This window comes from Etheostoma cragini, chromosome 7 (assembly GCF_013103735.1).
Source record: "Etheostoma cragini isolate CJK2018 chromosome 7, CSU_Ecrag_1.0, whole genome shotgun sequence".
NCBI classification, from domain to species: Eukaryota; Metazoa; Chordata; class Actinopteri; order Perciformes; family Percidae; genus Etheostoma; species Etheostoma cragini.
In genome coordinates, this window is record NC_048413.1 from 2,285,892 (window position 1) to 2,306,624 (window position 20,733).

At 40.2% G+C, this 20,733-nt stretch overlaps 2 protein-coding genes across 3 annotated transcripts; both read left to right on the top strand.

The window, feature by feature from the left end:
• The first annotated feature begins 1,782 nt into the window (after positions 1-1,782).
• LOC117947039 (ubiquitin-conjugating enzyme E2 variant 1-like) lies at positions 1,783-5,543 on the top strand. Of its 2 annotated transcripts, none has more exons than XM_034875596.1 (4): positions 1,783-1,892; positions 2,876-3,024; positions 3,691-3,816; positions 4,350-5,543. In XM_034875596.1, exons 1-4 carry the CDS (start codon positions 1,784-1,786, stop codon positions 4,494-4,496), a joined length of 531 nt encoding a protein of 176 aa, XP_034731487.1. In that variant the 5' UTR covers position 1,783; the 3' UTR covers positions 4,497-5,543. The 2 variants fall into 2 exon arrangements, with proteins under 2 accessions (XP_034731487.1, XP_034731486.1); XM_034875595.1 differs by having other exon boundaries at positions 1,797-1,898.
• Positions 5,544-11,626: 6,083 nt separating this feature from the next.
• Positions 11,627-17,669, top strand: slc52a3 (solute carrier family 52 member 3). Its single transcript, XM_034877656.1, has 4 exons — positions 11,627-11,941; positions 15,067-16,153; positions 16,678-16,801; positions 17,061-17,669. Exons 2-4 carry the CDS (start codon positions 15,147-15,149, stop codon positions 17,271-17,273), a joined length of 1,344 nt encoding a protein of 447 aa, XP_034733547.1. The 5' UTR covers positions 11,627-11,941; positions 15,067-15,146; the 3' UTR covers positions 17,274-17,669.
• The last annotated feature ends 3,064 nt before the right edge of the window (positions 17,670-20,733 follow it).

Sequence of the window (20,733 nt, forward strand, 5' to 3'; positions counted from 1 at the left end):
GTTTGAAATACTAGACATGCCATAATTAGTTTGGAGATTGACAAAACTGACAACCTTGCAATAAAAATATATATGGTGAGCTCAGAAGGAACCCACGACATATCTGGTCGTGACTATAGATCTAACCTGCATTAACTTATTCTTCATGTATTCTCCAGATGATCTCAGGATTGTGGTTAGAGTGAATTCAATAGGTTGTTATGGATTTGTGACAAAAAGAAAAACCCTTGTCCATTAGGGAAGTTGAGGCCGTTATCTAATTGATAAGAGTTGCATAAGTCAGTTGTTTTCATTAGATTGTGTTGGCCGATTGATTTTAAACGCATCACAGGTTCCATTGTAGCCAAATGTTAGTACAGTTAATACCGGGCCTCTTGTTATTGAGGTAGAATTTGTGATTAATCTGTGATAGGTTAGACAGACATCGGTGGATTTGAAGGGTATTTTGGGACAACGTGTGGTTAACTAAATGTTTTCCCATTGGAAATTGTAAAAGCAAATTAACTTGTTGGTATGTGGGGGGGGGGGGGGGATTCGGTGGCAACGTTTTGTAATGATCGTTTTAGACTTTATTGAATTGCCTCCTCCTCTCCCTGATTGATTTACTGTAGATCTTGAAAGCAACATGGGAAAACAATTTATTGACCGACTGATTTGCCCTTCACTTGCCTCCTACTTGTTCTGGGTCGAGATCCATACGGGTGGTGTAGTTGGTTCTGTGTGCTGGTGGGGATGATGGAGTTTAAGATATCAGAATAATGCCTTGATGCCTTTTTGTTGTCTTCCATTTGGGAGACTTGTAATGTATATATTAAACTGTATTTATAAATAAACGGTTGATACTGCTAGTTCTCCTTTGATTCTTGCATTATTCTTTTAAAATTTTTAATCACCTTACAATTGCAATTCCCCTAATAGCACATAGTACATAGTGACATCTCTCTGAAGTAGTTCTGGGGGGTAGACTATCACTTCACTGCAGTGATTCTTTCTTGTTTTTAGATTGAAAATGTAGATACACTGTATATTCTCTCTGGATTACTGTCATGTGCATTACATCGTCTTTCAATCATTACAACTCCACTTCAAACAACTGACCTACATGAAATGATGTGCAAAATCATGGCGTAATTAGGAATCTTCTGTATTAACATGCACTCTCAGACCTATACTTTAATAGCTATAGAATTAACAACCTCCTCGACATATCTATGCATATCTATATACAACCCCACCTAGACTGATCCCTTCCAATAACTGGTTTCTATTTTATTATCCATACTGTTAACCTGATTTTGGCATTGTATATATTTAGACTCTTATTCAGACTCTTATATTTGCACTTTAATACTGTTTTCACTTCGTATTGCAACTCCTGCAATATTAATAAATATAATTAGGCAAATAAGTAAAAATGCTGCTATGAGAAAAGGTTATTAAGTAATGTGCTGATACCTTTTGGGAGAACTTTCTCCTTCAGACTTATTTAAGCCAGCCCGCCACTGATTTTCCTGGTTTTAGTTATTTATCTAAATAGTTAGAGTTTGTGAATTTCAAATGTACATTTTCAATAATAAAATAAACAAACATATTTAAATAAGTAGATATAGTTTGTATATTTCAATTAAAATACGTGAACTTGGCCTGTCCACCTTTTCTTTCTTCACACAGTTTGAGATGTTTTCTGAAAATAGTGAACAGTTAAAATCTAGTACAATATTCAATTTATTTAAATTCAGCATCTAATCACATCAACTCTGTTGCTGTTGGCCACTAACAATGGATGAGATGCTCGGCGTTTCTTCAACGCGCACGCACCGTTGTCTACAATGGCAAAACTACGTGCGCGCTCCTGCTGTGTAGCAACAAGATGGCGGTCGCCGCCGGATTAGGTAAATGTACGAAAAAATATATCATTATTAGAAGCTGAATTATCGTCTGAATTAATTGTCATGTTGTAGCTATCAAGTTTCGTAAGGAGGTTAAATATCTACTGAGGCGCCGGCTGTGGGAAAGAAATGCTGGCTAACGCAAATCTTGGAGCTTCTAAAGGGAATGAATAGGAAACGATGCTATAAGCTAACGTCAAGCTAACGTAACTTCACTTATATAGAAGGGCAACAAGATGCACTATGGCGGCCGAAAATGGAATTCCGTGTCGTGTAATAGCCATTTAATATCAGTCATCTGCGTATATAACATTTTGTAAATTGTTGGCTTTTATTTTGTAACGTAATTTAATAGTTTATACTGCCGATGCCAGTGAACCGACCGGGTAATCAATTTTCTATTCGCGTTATAAAATTAATATTTAAATGTAACGTTGACTCTGTTTCTGTGTCTCAAACCGTGTCATTGACGTGACATGTTATCAACAGCTGTTTGTGCATCGCCATTTAGCCTTCGAGCATGTTTAACCTGAAACTGTTTAGCGTCAACAATGACGGTACGTTTTCCTGAGACTCCTTTTGCTAATCAAAAAAACAGGTTGAGTGTCAGTGAAGGGCTCGCCACGCGATCTGAGCTAAACTACTGCACCATCTGTGTTTGTTTGCGTGGCTCGTTTAACGGCGCAGCACCATCGTAGCTCACTGCAGAGGCCAAATGATGCAGCATCGTCGAAGCCAGATGCTAAATGTGAGGACATATATAGCGTCAACCATTACCAAAGGGGTGAGGAAACCAACTGAGGCGCACCTTAATTCCCTCACGTTGTTTGTGTCTGAATGAGTCATGCTCACCAGCACATACCTTTTATAACCGCAAGTCATTGTTGTGGCAGTCGCCAGACGGTACCTACATCCGCTTGTCACGTTGTAAGTGTTCATGTGTGAGCATAACAGTCTTACTTCGGTGTGTTTTTGTCCACAAACAGGCGTGAAAGTCCCTCGCAATTTCCGGCTCCTGGAAGAGCTGGAGGAAGGCCAGAAAGGTGTGGGGGATGGAACAGTGAGCTGGGGTCTGGAGGACGATGAAGACATGACCTTAACACGGTGGAGAGGGGTGATTCTTGGCCCACCAAGGGTGAGGGGGTGACACCTTTTTAACACTTAAATGAGGACTGTGCAATAATCATTTAAGGTCATGTTAGTGTTCCAAAATCAATGAATGATGCAGCATTAGTTGTGAAAGTGAATATGAGACAGTGGCACAATAAAACACCTTAGTAAAGATAAAATATTACATATAATATCACAAAAATGACAGGAAGCAACGGGAAGCACATCATAAAAGAGCTTCAGAGTGTACGTAACTGAATGGTTTTAATTACTTTTTGAAAATTAAGTTTAGCATTGATTCTTTAGATGCTAAATATAACAGCGACTTATGTATGCTAATGAAAAGAATGTTTAGGATTTTCTAGCTTTGGTTGACTGCCTTTGGAGGCTAGGTTAGTGCAAGTGCAGCTCAATATGCATCCGTAATGTGTAGAACTAGAAGACACCTCAGACATTTACCTCAAGAACCTTTATCAGAGGACTGTGGACATTAACACATGTCAAACTACAGCTGGCTCAGCCAACACATTTATAGTTGCTATGGAAATGGGTATAAATATAGACATTTTTAACCGTCATAGCCCAGATTGGAGGTGGTTTCTACCATGTAATTCACGTTGATGGTATTGTTGAATACACTGAACATTGTGTGCTCGTGTTGACTCATCTCTCCCTGCCTCTTTGTCCGCAGACGAGCTATGAAAACCGGATGTACAATCTGAAGGTGGAATGTGGGCCAGAATACCCAGAGTCCCCACCGTTTGTCAGATTTGTGACAAAGATAAACTTGAATGGCGTGCACACCTCCAACGGTGTGGTATGTAAATCTACTAACCCAGTTCCTGTTCTAACTTTAGTACCCAACTTTGGAAACCCCAGCCGTCAGCAGGATTCTTTTAACATAATCGGGCTCATGTATATTTTGTAATATCAAAAGATTATGTGCATGTAGCATGTTATCACGTTAGTGGAATGTATTATTGTAGGCAGGTCAGTGCAGATAAGCATGTTGCTGTTCCGTGGGCATGCTTGAATCCTCTGCCAGCTAATAAAACCATTGCATTATTTCTGGCACAAGAGATAAGAAACGTGGTGGTTCTCCATAATCGTTTAGATATTTTAGGGTGTCACACAAAGCAGTTTAGTCCAAATCTACTTATTGGTTCCCTAAAAACATGGAAATATGACTGGACCAAGAAACTGGACAGATTGACTCCACTCAAACTGTTGTATGTCTAATATTAGGAAGGTAAAATTTGACATACGGTGCATTTTTTGATAAGATACGTCTGTTTGTGATTTAGCATCCATCCATGCATACAACCATCTTGCTTGTTCTCTGTCCTGCAGGTTGACATGCATGCAGTGACTGCACTGGCCAAGTGGCAGAACTCCTACAGTATCCGGATGGTGCTGCTGGAGCTGCGACGGCTCATGACCTGCAAGGAAAACATGAAGCTTCCTCAGCCACCCGAGGGCCAGATCTACAGCAACTGAGCCCCTGCTACTTTTGCCTCCATCTTTTTCTCCCTTCCCCTCCCTTCCCCAACTCTTCTGTTTTGCTTTTCATCCCTTTATCCCCATTCTCTCCCGCCATGTGACATTCAACCACCTGCCAACACCTTGACTGAGCGCACACAGAGCAGAATACTTATACAATTATTACAGATACATGCAAACGTGCGTACACATAAGCAAAGATAAGTTTATACACACACACACAAAGTAACAAATGCAAATATACATACACCAATATTGCAATATCTGCATACTCACACTTGTTAGTGTTCATGAATCATTCCAGGCCCTCCCCTCCCTCTCCCATCACTGGAGCTCTGGGTGGACTCAATGTGACAAGTCCTCAGTACACCAGATACGATCATTCGAATACTGTAAATGTTACTAATCTTTTTTTTTTAATTATTATTTGTTAAAAACAAAATGCAGATTGTACAATAACATAAATAATCTTATTGAGTGTACCTCCTCTGTGTGTTGCCTTTTTGTAACCTTAAACGGCCACTTAAGATTAACGCACACAGTTCACTAAAAATGCTGTTAGTTATTAGATAATCTTCAAGGTGTACAAATAAAGAAAACCCAAATGCATTCAACTTGGCAAATAATGTGAAGTATGTACTGTCATGTGGCCAGATGTCTGATGAAATATTTTCCTCCTTGTGTTTGCGCAGAATAAATGTTCTCACGCAGTTCTGTTGTAAATGCATGACTACAGCTCAGCAAGGTGCCTGGAAGTGATCACCTTTCGTCGCACATGGCTTTTTTTCTTCTATGTAAGAAATGTCCACAGTGAACATCGTGTATCTATACTACTATATCTGATCGTAATATGCATAGTAGCATAGTATGCAAGTCTACCGTAGGTCTGCAGAAGCTTGACAATATAGAAGTGACATCAGCTACCTCTCTTGGTCATGTGTAATGTCAGAGGAGTTCATCTGACTTGTGAAACTGTATTTGCTACTCCATGTGAAAATTTGTTTAACTTTCTCCACTTTCATAAATCCTAATTCATGCTTTTCATGCATTTGTGTCATTGTAGATCACTACGTGTTGGTCGTGAAAGTTTATATAGAGCACTTCTATATAACTTCTCTTACATGGTGTACATTTTCCTAACTTCTGCTCTGGGACCCTCAGATTCAGCAGAAGCACTAAGAGACCACTCACTTGCTTCTCGAGTTAAATGAGAAGGTTGATATTACTATTGCTAAATTACTATAATTTGTAAAAGTAGATATGAAGCTAACTTACAGTACCTTCAATGGTGGTTCTAGACCATTTCAAAGGAAGGAGCCATGCTGGGACCACATGTAACGTACAGTATGTCAAACAAATGTAGTGGAGTAGTAAAAACTACCATATTTCAAGCTAAAATGTAGTGAAGTAGAATTATAAGGTAGCTTTAAATGTTTAAGTGTCACAAAATCCCTGGCTGATTGCAGTAAGAGTGAATATCTCCCTGATAATTCATGACACTAAAGGACAGTTGGGTTACTTACTTGTACTTAGTGTCTTTCTACATAGATGAAGGCGGTGACAGAAACTAACAGCAATATCATTTTTGTTACTTAACATCAAACCTACATAGGTGAGGGTCTACAAAAAGAACAATACACATATGACATCACTCATATACTCATTCAGTGTATATTTTATTTATGATAGCCCATTATTAATGTCCCTTCTTTGGGGATAAACGTGGGGTTAGAAATGTATAAAATTATTTGCCACAGATAGAATGGCAAGGGGGAGATCAACGCTGAATATTATGGGAGTACTGGCTACACCTGCCCCCCCCCCCCCCCCCCCCCCCCCCCCCCCCCCCCCCCCCCCCCCCCCCCCCCACCACCACTTAATACCGCCACTGCTTAGCGTAGCATAAATATTGTAAATGAAAATAAAAAATCTTACTTAAGTAAAAGTGTTATTAGCATTGGCATGAAAGTATATATTATATCACAGGATTATAATCAGTGATGTATTGATGTGTACATTACTAATGTTGCTGCTGGTAAAAATAGAGCTCATTTCTGTATATTTATATAGTGTTGGTTGGGTAGCTTAATCTATATTACTACATCAGAATGATTTAGTTAACCTACATTTTGTATTAATAATCTCAATCTGCAACCTAACTAGGAAACAATGTCATATAAATAGAAAATCTGCCCCTGACATGTAGTGAAGTAGAAGTATAAAGTAGCTTAACATGGAAATGCTCAAGTGAAGTAAAAGTACCTTAATATTTGTACAGTTCTTGATTAAATGTACTCAGTTACATTCCATAACTGCAGGTTTGTGTGTAACCTCCCTTTTACCAACACAATATAATCTATTTATCTTTTAATAGCTTTATTATTCCCCCCTTTATTTCAGAGTGACAATGGATACACAGGAAAGGTGGGAGTGAGATGGGGGGAACACGCAGCAAAGGGCCGCAGGCCGGACTCGAACCCACGCATTTTAAAGGACTCGGGGCGCACGCTCTTACTGGGTGAGCTAGAGGTCGCAGATTCTATATAACTTTAATTGATTGATTGACTTTTTTTTTGGCCACTTGGGGACAGTTGAAACAATGACACTGTAATGTTTAACATACATGTATCAGCAAAGAGTTGATTTTTTACACATCACAGCAGTCACGGAGCAACATTAAGTCTTGTTTGTGTCCACCTGATGAATGTCAGTCCCATATTAACAATCTGTTGGCTCTGCTTTAGTCTCTATCAATTCCTGAATATCTCTTTAGCGGCTAAATGCTGCACTGTGTTGACCCCTGAGCTGTATCTGTGTGCTGTGTGCTGCTGAGCAGGGTAGTATGCAGTTGGTTTATCACTGAAGACAGCTGCCTGCCTCAGCCTGGTAAATATAAATACTTGTGTAACTAATTGTGCCTGCTCCGCCGCTACAGACCCGTCACTGAAAAGAAGAGCAAAGAAGAACTGAAGTGTGATTGTTGTTTTGCATCGCCGCGTTTCCAGCCGTGCAACAAAGCAGCTGTCAAAACACACAGCTGTGGCTATTTATACCAGTGGTGAACTCAAGTGCTGTACTTAAGTACACTTTTGAAGTACTTGTACTCTACTTGTATAGCCGCTTTGTACTTCTACTTTTCTATACTGATTTAACAACTTTCAAATGATTAAAACAAAGATGTACATCATGATGTATTACAGATTAAATTACCCAGCAGTATATTAACTAGCTGAAATTAACTTCCCCTTTACCAGCTGCAACATTTAAGTGATGCATAGACATTAATGCATCAGTAATTCTAAGTGATATAAGAAGTATTATTCTGAAAAGAACCGTTCTGCAAAATAAGTATGTTTACTTTTTGGTACTTTAAGAATATTTTGATGCTAAAACCTTTGCATTTTGACATTTACTTGTAACAGAGTATCTTTACACTGCGGTTTTACTACTTTTAGTAAAATGATTAAACATCAGAAAGATGATCAAAGCTTTATTAGTAGCACTCATATTCAAACAGACTTTGCAAAGTGCTTTTTGACTTTGGATAAAAGGAGAAGAGCACAAAGCACCTGTTTTCTGCCATTAATCAAAAGGTAAATGTAAATGGTTTTATTTAAATGAAGACTGGCATACACATCAGTCCACTGTCCAAAATTGAGTCTTTGTAATGCAAGGCCACTTTCCCACAAGACTTTACTTTTGAACGATTGTATTATCTCCAAAGAAATAGATTTTATGTTTTAAACAGAGACAGTTTGACCTCCTTCTCACGATTGTTTTACCAGCTAAGATAGGCTAGATCAGTGTTACTCATTGCTCGGCTCGCCAAGCTTTAATCTGTGGCTCGCATGGCAGTAAATAATATGGTGATATGACCATGCAGTCAATTCAGATAAAAACGTTAAAAACAAGCTGGGCTATAACATGACACTAAGTCTGCTCTATTACAAATTTTTTTTTTCTTCTTTTTTTTTTAAATACCACAAACAGTGGCATTACAAGATGGAAATATAGACTAGAAAAGAACTTGCTCTGCCCTTCCGTGCATAACACTGCCTCACTGCGTCTTCACAGCTCTTAACACCCAATGTGCTCTTGGATGGGTAGATACATGATGTGCTAATACTAAAAACTCGCATGTTGTATGTTTAGGGATGGCAGATTGATATGTAGACATGCTATTTATGACTGTAACATTTGATACTTTGCGGTAAAAGTGGCTCTCCTATTGACTTTGTCCTATAAGAGTGGCTCTTATGAAAAAAAAACTAATATTAAAGACCCCTTGGTTGGATTAAATGCTCTTGGTGCTGGAGCTGTAGTTTTTAATAAGCACTTTAAATGCTACCGTTTGATGAGAATTATGCAAGATATTGCATGTATATATGCATTATAAATACACAGTACATATACATAGTGTATTTGGCATTTATTATTGTGCTTATTTTATTGCATCATGCCTGCCCTTGGATGTTGACAAGTGCTATATTTGCTAAATGTCAATGAGGTTGTGCTGACATTACACAGATTTATTTATTCATTTATGAGGACAGTGCCCATTAATCAACATTTCTGTAAATGTACCATTGCTAGCTTATTTTGCACTTTAGTCCTAGTTCCCTTACAAGAGCACCCTCCTGTAGAAACACCTACTTACATAACCTAAGTCTTATTTGGGGTTCCTCTATAGTTGTAAAAGTCCACAGGCAAGAACAACTAGTTGTGTGGTGTAAGGAAGAATAAGGAAGGAAAAATAGCAAATGTTAGCATAAAACGCTGCAAGGCTGATGCAAAATGATGTGACAAGCAGTAATGGGAACATGTGATGCAAAGAGCGGGTTGACATTACCACCTGTCTGCCTGACCAGATAACTAGCTCAACAACACCAAATCATGCAAAAAGTTGACAATGTTAGATTTCATGACATTTCCACACGTCGCTGGTGTAACTAATAATATTGACGACTGCATTCCATTAAGGTGAGCCTGTTGAACTCATGTTAATGCTGGTTTACTGGGACACTACAGAAACATCATTGATGGTATAATTACACTTGTGCTTCTCCTGCTATAAAAAGATAAAAATAATAAGTCTATTTACAGTACTGTGCAAAGGTTTAAAGCAGGTATGAAAAAAATGCTGTAAACTAAGAAGGCTTTCAAAAATGGTTGTGTGTTAATCGTTTATTTTTATCAATTAACAAAATGTAGTGAATGAACAGAAGAGGAATCTAAATCAAATCAATATTTGATGGGACCATCCTTCCATCTTCTAAGTACACTTGCACACGGTTTTTGAAGGAAGTCGGCTGGTAGGTTGCTCCAAACATCTTTGAGAACTAACAGATCTTCCGTGGATGTAGGCTTCCTCAAATCCTTCTGTCTCTTCATGTAATCTTAGACGCACTCGGGGATGTTAAGATCAGGGCTCTGTGGGGGCCATGCCATCGCTTCCAGGACTTCTTCTTGTTCTTTACACTGAAGATAGTTCTTAATGGCCTTGTCTGTATGTTTGGGGTCCTGCTGTAGAATCCGTTTAGGGCCAATCATACGCCTTCCTGATATTTCACAGCATAGAGGACACCATAAATCCTGACCAAATCCCCAACTCCATTTGCAAAACTGCAGCCCCAAACTTGAAAGGAACCTCCACCATGCTTCACTGTTGCCTGAAGACACTCATTATTGTCACGCTGTCCAGCACTTCTGAAAACAAACTGCCTTCTGCTATAGCCAAATATTTCAAATTTGGACTCATCAGTCCAGAGCACCCGCTGCCATGTTTCTGCACCCCAGTTCCTATGTTCTCGTGCTTGGCCTTGTTTCCATGTCGGAGGTCTAGCTTTTTGGCTGCAACTTTTCCATGAAGACCACTTCATACAGACTTCACCAGACATAGATGGGTGTACCTGGGTCCCACTGGTTTCTGCCAGTTCTGAGCTGATGTCACTGCTGGACATCATCCGATTTGGAGGGAAAATAAGCTTGATGTGTTTTTCATCTACTGCACTAAGATTCCTTGGCCGACCACTGCGTCTAAGATCCCCAACGTTGCCCGACCTTGTGCAAGTGTACCTATAGGAATTGATGCTGGGCTGAGGAAAAGGGTAGCAACATCAAATATTGATGTGATTTACATTTTTCTTTTGTTCTCTCATATAAATTGATAAAATGTATCAATTGTTTGAAAGCAGTCTTAGTTTACAGCTTTTTTTTACACCTGCCTAAGACTTTTACACAGTTTTGTGTTTATATATATATATATATATATATATATATATATATATATATATATATATATATATATATATATATATATATATATCTCAACAAATCTGTTTTACAGACGTCCATGTTCATCGGGGGATGATTCCTACTGACTCTGGTGATCCCCCGACAGTTCCTGCTGCCCGACTGTGACCTTTACATTTTTGTTGTCAAGTGAAATGTCTCAACAACTCTTGGATGGATTGGCATTAAATTTGGTTCACACTTTCATGTTCCCCCTCGGGATGATCTTCTAGTGCCATCATCAGGTCAAAATTTGTATTTGTCCCAAACTTTTTTTTATGACCAAACACCTGCAAAACTGATGGCATTCGCATCAGCCTCATCTGTACACTGTGCTATGTGCTAATTAGCAACATTTAGCAAGCCATCAGGCTAAACTAGTTTGGGCTAAACATGGTAAACATCACTTGCTAAACATCCACATGTTAGCATTGTCATTGTGAGCGTGCTGACATTGACATGTGTGTCAGCCTCACAAAGTCACTAGCATGCTGCCAACTCTTGTTTGAATACACTGACTTTACTTTACTTTATAAGTAAGCATGAGTTTCACTTCTGTATTAAACTGTACATGCAGATTTTTACCTAGTGACTAACTGTCTCAGCTCAGTTCACCCAGGCATAGGTTGGTTACATCGTGGTGTCTTATTACTGAATAAGAATGCAGAACTGGCTACTTCCCTGCAATCGTTTTGCAACAGTTTGTTGCACAAGACTCCGACCCTCCTACTCAGACTGTCCCATGTGTTCAAGTGAACCTCTTAGGATCTCAGTGCCAGGTCAAACCTGAGACCAGTAGGGGGCACTGCAGACATGGGGCACTCAAAAACTACTACTAATCAGATTTGATCTTCCTGTTGGGGCAGGCAAATGAATCTCAGCTGAGTGAAGAAGGTGCTTTGAAGTATTTCAGCACTAAACTTGACCTAATTTAGAGGTGGGTGCAGTAAAGAAAGCTCAGTGGTTATGGAACCTGCCCTCTGTTATCCAGGGGAGCTGATCATCTGCTGGAGTGGACTCTGACCTACCCAGAAGCCACAAGTAATTGTCATCAGCGCGTGCATGTTAAAACCGCCAAAGGAGGTCTGGGTTAACCTCTATGTGAGATGACAGCAAGTCTTATTCAGTGCCTCCAGGGACTGAAAAAGCTTGTAAGTACCTTTCCTTATCTAAAAGGCAATTTATATACTTGTGGAAACAGCAGTGAATTGTTGTTCTGGTCTTCTAAAACATGAAATTCTGTACTAGGACCATGCGTTCTTTCCGTTATCTCAAGTTATTACATTATATAAAGGCATGATACTGGTTTTCTCAGAAGCCCTTGAGATGGCTTCCTGAACCAACATGGAAACATCACGGGATCATTTAAACATTTTCTTACTTGTTTTTGTACATCATCATGAGATCAGTGTGAAAGCTACATGCGTGCCGGGAGACAGAGCGTGGAGGCCCATATGGTTTGTCAGAGTCCTCCACAACGTGTGAAAAGGGATGTGAAAATTGTATCAGCTGCTTGAGACATGAATAGCGGGCTGTGGGTGTGCAGAAAAATGATTTAACGGTTGTTAGTTTCCCACTGGCTTTATCTATGCACAAAGACACCTGTCCTTGACTTACACTAACGCACATGAGGTTGTTAGGGTTTACTTTATAATGACTGAGTAACTCAACTGGCCTCAACCAACATTTGTTTTCATGAATTATCAGTGAGATATTAACTGTCTCTGCCAATGGCCAGGGATTTTGTGACACTTGAAGATTTCCATTGAATGCTACCTCATTCATCTACTTCACTACACTTCAGAGTGAAATATTTTACTTTTTAGTACTCCTCTACATTTTTTAGTATTTTATTTGTTCTAAGTTGTTGTCAGGGGCATTTGTTAAAAGTGGAGGGTTGTCAGCTGATTAAACTGGTTCCTCCTGCCTCTCCCTTCCTACAGCAAACATCTTTAACACCTCCACAGCACACGTACTGTCATGGCTAACATTGCTGATTTCCACGCCCCATTGCCCATTTGTGGTTACTTTAGTTTTAATGAATTACATTTGTTTAACTCCTGCATGGACTCCTCTCTTTCACCTGACATTAATAATGACTGTAGTTATATGTGATGACAGTTTTTCCAGTAAAGCTTCATAAAAAATATACAGCCCAAACCCCCTCTGTTAGGTAGGAAGGAGGAAGGACCACCCCTCGTTTCATAGAAGACAAAATGTGTGTTGACAGGTTGTTTATTTGTGGCCATGTTTTGAGATCTCCATCTCAGTGGGGACAACAAGTATTTGATACACTGCTAAATTTTTCAGGTTTTCCTACTTGCAAAGAATGTAGAGGTCTATATGTTTTATAGAGACACTTCCACTGTGAGAGACGTAATCAAATTTTTTTTTTTTTAAATCCAGAAAATCACAATGTATGATTTTTTTAAAAATAATTTTAAAAACATATTTGACACAAAAGCAGAACTTAATATTTGGTACAGAAACCTTTGTTTGCAATTCCAGAGATCATACGTTTCCTATAGTTCTTGACCAGGTTTGCACACACTGCAGCAGGAATTTTGGCCCACTCCTCCAAACAGACCTTCTCCAGATCCTTCAGGTTTTGGGACTGTCACTGGGCATTACAGACTTTCAGCTCCCTCCAAACATTTTCTATTGGGTTCAGGTCTGGAGACCGGCTAGGCCACTCCCGGATCTTGAGATGCTTCTTAAGGAGCCACTCCTCAATTAATCAAATTTTAATCACGATCATGATTTTGGCTTCCCACAATCAAATTTGCGTGATTGAGCAATATTTTAAATGCGTCATTTCATAGAACGCTCCAGGTTTTTTGTGTGCCAGTCAGAGTTGATCAGTCACTGATCAGTGCTAGTTAGTGTCTGTTAGCTCACAGGGCTCTAGGGTGGTAGTTAGTGTCTGTTAGCTCACAGGGCTCTAGGGTGCTAGTTAGTGTCTGTTAGCTCACAGGGCTCTAGGGTGCTAGTTAGTGTCTGTTAGCTCACAGGGCTCTAGGGTGCTAGTTAGTGTCTGTTAGCTCACAGGGCTCTAGGGTGCTAGTAAGGGTCTGTTAGCTCACATGGCTCTAGGGTACTAGTTAGTGTCTGTTAGCTCACAGGGCTCTAGGGTGCTAGTTAGTGTCTGTTAGCTCACAGGGCTCTAGGTCGTGAGTAATATTGTTCCTCTAGGTCGGACCAGTGCACGTAATGTCCGCTGCCTCTCCACAAACGAAGCAATGATGTTTATATCGATACGGTTTTATTTTGACACACAGTTTTAATGGTTATTAACACAGCTGTATATTGTTAAGCATGACAGGCAAACCTGTATTTGTACCAGTGTTTCCGCTATTGCGGCCGCAACGGCGAGAAACACAGGAGAAGTTACTGAATGCAACTAACTTCAGTTTGTTAATTAATTGCGTGTGAGACAGACCCGTGCTGGACCCATTCATAATGATTCAGCCGTCACTCTGTGAGTAGCATATGTACATCGCACTCCCTCTCTCTCCCTAGCTCTTTTAATCAATTATTGTTGAAAACAAGTGAAGGAGCTTTCTCAGAGATACATAAAAAATATATATCTTACGCCATTTATTTTAGATGGCTAATTTTTATTTAAATGTGTTGCAGCTGTATGTCTATACAACATACAACTTCAACATAAGAAGAATGTAGCATAGTATGGATGTGAAAGCAGTTATAAATAGTCATATGTGACAATAAAATATGTTTTGGTTAAAATCAACAAATATTGGTCATAATTAATCGTGATCACAAAATTGATTAAAATAATCGTGATTACCATTTTGGCCATGATCGTGCAGCCCTAGGTAATGAATGGAGAACAGGAGAGCTTCTTTAAGAAAAACTAACAGGTCTGTGAGAGCTGTAAATCGTACTGGATGTAGATGATCATGCAATAAAATGCTAATTAATTATTTAAAAATCATACAATGCGATTTTCTGGATTTTTTTTTAGATTCCGTCTTTCACAGTTGAAGTGTACAGTGTTACAGACCTCAACATGCTAAATTCCTACATGCAAGTAGGAAAACCTGCAAAATCATCAGTGTATCAAATACTTGTTCTCCCCACTGTAAATGTCTGCCTTCACCCAAATAGGTTAGGCTAGGTGTCACTTGATGTAAGTGAGAAAATGTTTCTGTTTTGGTGAATCAACCCTTTAAACTATTTTACAAGACATTTCTTGAACATTTAAAATCCAAGATATATAACGGCAAAGTTTAATGCTGCCGACCTTTTGTTGTAGGCATGACAAGGAGCAGAGTAGGAACCATTTAGGAAGGCGGCATCTTCTGCAAACTTTCTTCAGACCAATCCGGCTGCACCATGACCCTGCTCATCCACATGCTGGCCTGTGCCTTTGGCCTGGGTTCGTGGGTGGCAGTGAACGGTCTGTGGGTAGAGCTCCCGCTCATCGTCAACACTCTCCCAGAGGGCTGGGATCTCCCCTCCTACCTGACGGTCATCATCCAGCTGGCCAACCTGGGACCTCTGTTGGTCACCCTCATGTACAAACTGTGCCCAGGTCGTCTCAAAGAGCGCATTGCCATTTACTCAATCCTCGCCATTGGCATCGTCTCCTGCATACTGCTTGCCCTATTCTGGGACAAGACTACAACAGTGGCCGGGGCGTCACATAGCACCGCCTTCTTCATCATCACCTTCTTCCTCTCTCTGGTGGACTGCACCTCCTCAGTTACCTTCCTGCCTTTTATGATGCAGCTTCCAGCAAAATACATCACAACATACTTTATTGGAGAGGGGCTAAGTGGTTTCATCCCAGGCATAGTCGCTCTGGGACAAAGTGTCGGCATTGCCAAATGTGTCAACTCCTCCCAAACCGCAGGAAACCAGACAGGCGGGGACACGTGGTCATTACATACAGAGTATCTTCCTCCAAACTTTTCCACCGAGGTGTTTTTCTTCCTTCTAGCAGCCATGATGTGCATAAGTCTGGCTGCTTTTTTTGCACTGAACAGGCTTTCTCGGACATTCACGCTGTCCAGTGAAAACCTGGTGCAAGACACCGTTGCGTCCGTCAGCTCCGGCCTGGAGAACCCTGGAGCGGGGACTGATGGAGAGGGTGTAAAATGCCAGGGTGAGGGGGCAACCCAGAGCAAGCTTCTGCTGGCTGGCCCAAAACACTCTGTGTACCAGCTGACCTTCATCTACTTTATGGTGGTGTGGGTTAATGGTGCAACCAACGGCGTGCTGCCCTCTGTGCAGACGTATTCCTGTAAGCCCTACGGGAACCTGGCCTATCACCTCTCTGCTGCTCTGGCATCAGTGGCCAACCCACTGGCTTGCACCATTGCAATGTTCTTCAAAAACAGGTACAAATCATTTTTGTATGGATTTAGATTTTTCATTAAACGATAGGTTCACAATTGTTCATGTCTGTCAAGTGCCCACATGAACATTGAAGCCGGATTTACTTGCTGTAACCTTTCCTCTTGTTCATAACGCCTGTGCAGTTAAATGTACTTCTGGTGGTTATGTGCAAAAGTATTTATCTGAAATGTTTATCTGAATTGAACAGTAAGCCAAAGTGGAACCTGAACTTCTAGTAGTTCTAAGAAAACCTCAATCAAAATCTAATTTTTATATTTGTAATGGCTAGTAACTAAAAGACAGGGATGACGGTTTTCTGAAAAAGTATCTAATTATTAATATTTTCAGTTTTTTGAACGAGATATTGCATTGATTTTAACAAACCATATTGGAATAGAGGCAACGCAAATGAATGTCTTGTGCACATTGTTTACAAAGGATAATAAAAGTCAAGTAAACTATCCTTTTGAAAGAGAAGTTATCTCTAGGTAGATGAAAACTGAAAACAAACCTCTGTTGTTTTTAGGTCACTGGTGTTTCTTGGCATGCTGACAGCGTTGGGGACAGGATTTGGCAGCTATAACATGGCTATGGCAGCTATGAGTCCATGTCCTTTGCTTCAGGGGTCTGTGGTGGGAGAGATGATCATTGTAAGTGAAACACAAACTTTTCGAGTAAAAGACAGAAAACATTTCTCAGTGGCTTTAAAGGAGATAACTGTGGCAAAGTTCAATCCCTCCTTTACAAAAGACCTTGAGTATTGAGCAACTCTGCTTACTCATAAATGATGGCGTATAATACTTGGGGTGTTAGTGTGAAATTCTGATTTGTTTTTCAGACACAAATTATTTTAAACATTTCCGAGACTATTATTCAGAGGAGTCCATTTTGTTCTTTCGCCCTCACCAGGTGCTCTCATGGCTCTTCTTTACTGGAACGCTGTCTTACGTCAAAGTCATGGTGGGTGTCATTCTGAGAGACCAGAGCCACAGCGCCTTGGTCTGGTGCGGAGCTGCAGCACAGATCGGCTCGCTAGTCGGCTCGCTCACAATGTTCCCGCTGGTTAACATCTACAAGCTGTTTAAGTCAGGGAACTTCTGCAGCACTACATGTCCTTCATGACAGTGAATCTGAGAACTGTGCTACAGTGCGTATTGCACTAGAAGTGGGAGCCTATTAGATTAGTGTAGCATAAAAACTGGAAGAAACCACTAGTCTCACTAATTAACCTGTCTATCTTGTTGAATTCATGCAAAAATCCAGATGTAAAAAGGTTGGAATTTTACAGTGAGTTTTTAACTTTCTTGGCGATCATTGCAGTTGGAGTGTTGTTTATTGTACGGGTATAATAAAGTAAAACACGATTAAGCTTTTGTGCATAACTTTCTGATATTAATAAATGTCACAAACATCACGTTACATTCAAGCAATTGCCAAGTTGATACAAAGCTAATAAAGACTATCAGCTCCACACAACTCTCTCTCTGTATTTCTCAGTATGGCTATGTTTAGAAGATTGGTCCAATCCCAAAGTCCGAACTCAAACACTCATAGACTTTTGCTGTGCGTCCCAACGATGATTTTCAAAGGCTGTGAGGGTGTGATTACACACTTACCGAGCCCTTTCCGTGAGTCTGCATCAATGCAGACTTCACTAAAGGAAATTACCCACAGTTCAAAGTGTTGCTATGTTTACCGCTGAGACGGTTGGTACACGATCCGTCCTGACTGCACGATCCGTTCTGGGCATGTGCAATATGTTTGCGCACGCGCAGATATTAGTCATGATGTACGAGGATTTACCAGTAGAACTGAAGTAACAGCTGTTATATATTTTAAACAGTTAATTTAAGTTTTGAGGGTCTTTTACATGCTGTCTCAGCTAGTGGTTAGCCGAAATAGCTGTTACCTAAACTAACGTTATTCCGGTGGAGGCGAAGGTTAAACGTTGCCTATCTGAGCCCATGTGGCCTCACACACCTCACACACTTAGCACCTGAGATCAATTTGGTCTGTGAGTCTTTAGTTCTTAGTCCTCAGGGCTCACTTTGGGATCGAGCCATTGTGGCGTCCGGTGACTTTCCCGCGTAGAAACTTAAATTAAGATAATGACCTCTTCTGTGTCCATCATATTTTTTTTTATCCTCAGTGTTCTCCTTGGCTACTAGCAACTGCATGGAGGAGGGGTGGGGGTGGTACACAATCACGTAACGCTTGTATCATGTGAACGCACAGACAGAATTGTCTTTCATTACTTAGAATTTCTCATGGGGACAGCAGAAACTCCGCACTATAACTTTAATTTGACTTTGGTACAGAACCAAGCTAGCTGTTTCACCTCTTTCTTGTCTTTGTGCTAAGCTAAGCTAATTGGCTTCTGGATCTAGTTTCATATTTAGCCCACAGACATGAGGGGTAGTCTATCTTTTCAGCTAACCCAACAAAAAAGGGAATAAACCTATTTCCCAAAATGTAGAACTGTTGCATTAAGGTTCATTTTAGGACTAAGAGTCACCCAGCCATTCGTTAACCTGATGGCTTTGGTTTTATTTCTTTTGCAGCTTTTTCACCTTCTTTGCACCTAACTGTGTTAACGTGTGTTAAACTCATTTGATACACTATGATAGAAAGAGCTATTAACTTGTATTATTCCAGTACTTTCAGGCCAATAAGTGCATTGCACCAATCATGAAACTGTCAACTTGTGTGACCACTAGATGGCACAAGCACACTTCTATATATTAAAACCTGTCGCTCCACATTCTGCAGGCATAAATCCTTGCAATCGAAATACAATCATACTATTCAAATGAAAAAATGAAGGAGTTAAAATTTATGTTACACATGTAAACTGTAAGCTAGAGATTTAATAATGACATTTATACACCTTTTATATGGGAGTTTCCCTTTAAATTTAAATATGCATGCAACTAATAAAAAAGGTTGTTGATGCATTTTATTACCGAGAATCTGACAGGTCAGGACACAGGCTGTTGTGTAGTATAATACTACCAGCTCACAGCACCACATACAGTAAGTCCTGTAGTGAATAGTAAAAGCTGAAATATGTCAGTTCCTGTTGAATTGTGGTTATTTTGGACTGTTCTTATTGTATTGTTGGGTGGTTGATTAACTCAAGAACTGTGCTTTTGTACAATTTTGAGTTGCTTGTACTTGAGTATTTCCATTTTGTGGACTACTCCACTACTCCAAGACATTTCAGAGGCAAATATTTTACTACAATTATTTGACGGATAAAGTTACTGGCTACTTAACAGATTGAGATTTTACATAAAAAATATTTTATTATTATTTTATATATAAATTATATTTGATTTTGAATGCAGGGCACTTTTTGCATTGTTGCATTGGGACGTTTACTTCACAAGGAGCCCCCCCTGGTTGTAGCTAACATTTTGTCACCACATCTGAAAACAGATCATGAAATAGCCCAGGAGATAGATTCTTTTTAATTAGTGACCATTATAAGCTTCGCAAAGGCCATGCTAAGGTTACCGTCCACATGTCGTTATTTATTGCTCACGTGATGCATGTGTGAGTCTTGCAATACCAAAATACAGACTGTAAAACTCTCAGGAATAGGCCACCAACAGATTAATAAATCAACAACTATCATGGAAATGGTGATAACAAACAAAAAGAAACAGGAAATGATAAACAGTCATAAGAAATCAGACAATCCTATAATATGTCTGGTCGGAGCTCCCATCATCCCTATAAGAGATGCTGCTGCACAGCCCCTGAGCAGGATGGAGGGACGCTGGTCATCCATGGGAACCGGAGAGTAGTTTCCCATCAGCAGCTGTTCCTCCTCTCTGCCCCCTTGCCCTTCAGAAGGAGAGCGAGAGGTTCCCTGGCCGGGGAGGAGGAGGAGGAGGGCTCTAATTACTGATGCTCAGCGGGGGCCGATTGGCTGTTGCTCCTGCCGCTGGTCACTTGGGAGCTTCCCTGACCCCGACACTGAGTAAAAACAAAAAGATAAGGAAAGGAAAATGGGGCCACAATTAGCCCAATGTAGCCTCCAGGGCCCAGGATCAGTGAAGGAGAAGCACAGATGGGACTTTCTCACTTGGATTTGTTGAATCTACATTGCAGCATGTGTAAGCTGCTCAGAAATTGCTGCAGTTGTTGACTCAGATTTGAAGGAAAGGTGTGAAAAGATTTATTATTATTTGTCTTGAAATAAATTAGGTGATTATCGTCATTAAACCGTGAGTGTTCACCTTTAGATTGCAAGTAAATGCTGTTATCCAGTTGTTAACATGACTTTGAATACTTGTATGCAATCAAAAGGGTTTTCTCTAAGCTTCATTAGCTAAATTCCTTGATTGGCTCAGGGCTTTTGTGTCGAGACAAAACAAAAGGAGTAAAGAAAAGTGTATCATTTTCCTGCGAGTGTCAGATGGTCCCATCGCTCCTCCAGCTGGTCAGGAGGGGCTGAGGCCACCTGGATGCTGTGTCCCGGTCCTGTGAGATCCTGCAGTCTCCTCTGCCATGTGAAGACTCCACTTACTACGCCACTGAGGGGTCCATCTGCTCAGGACGACACCTCCCAAAGATC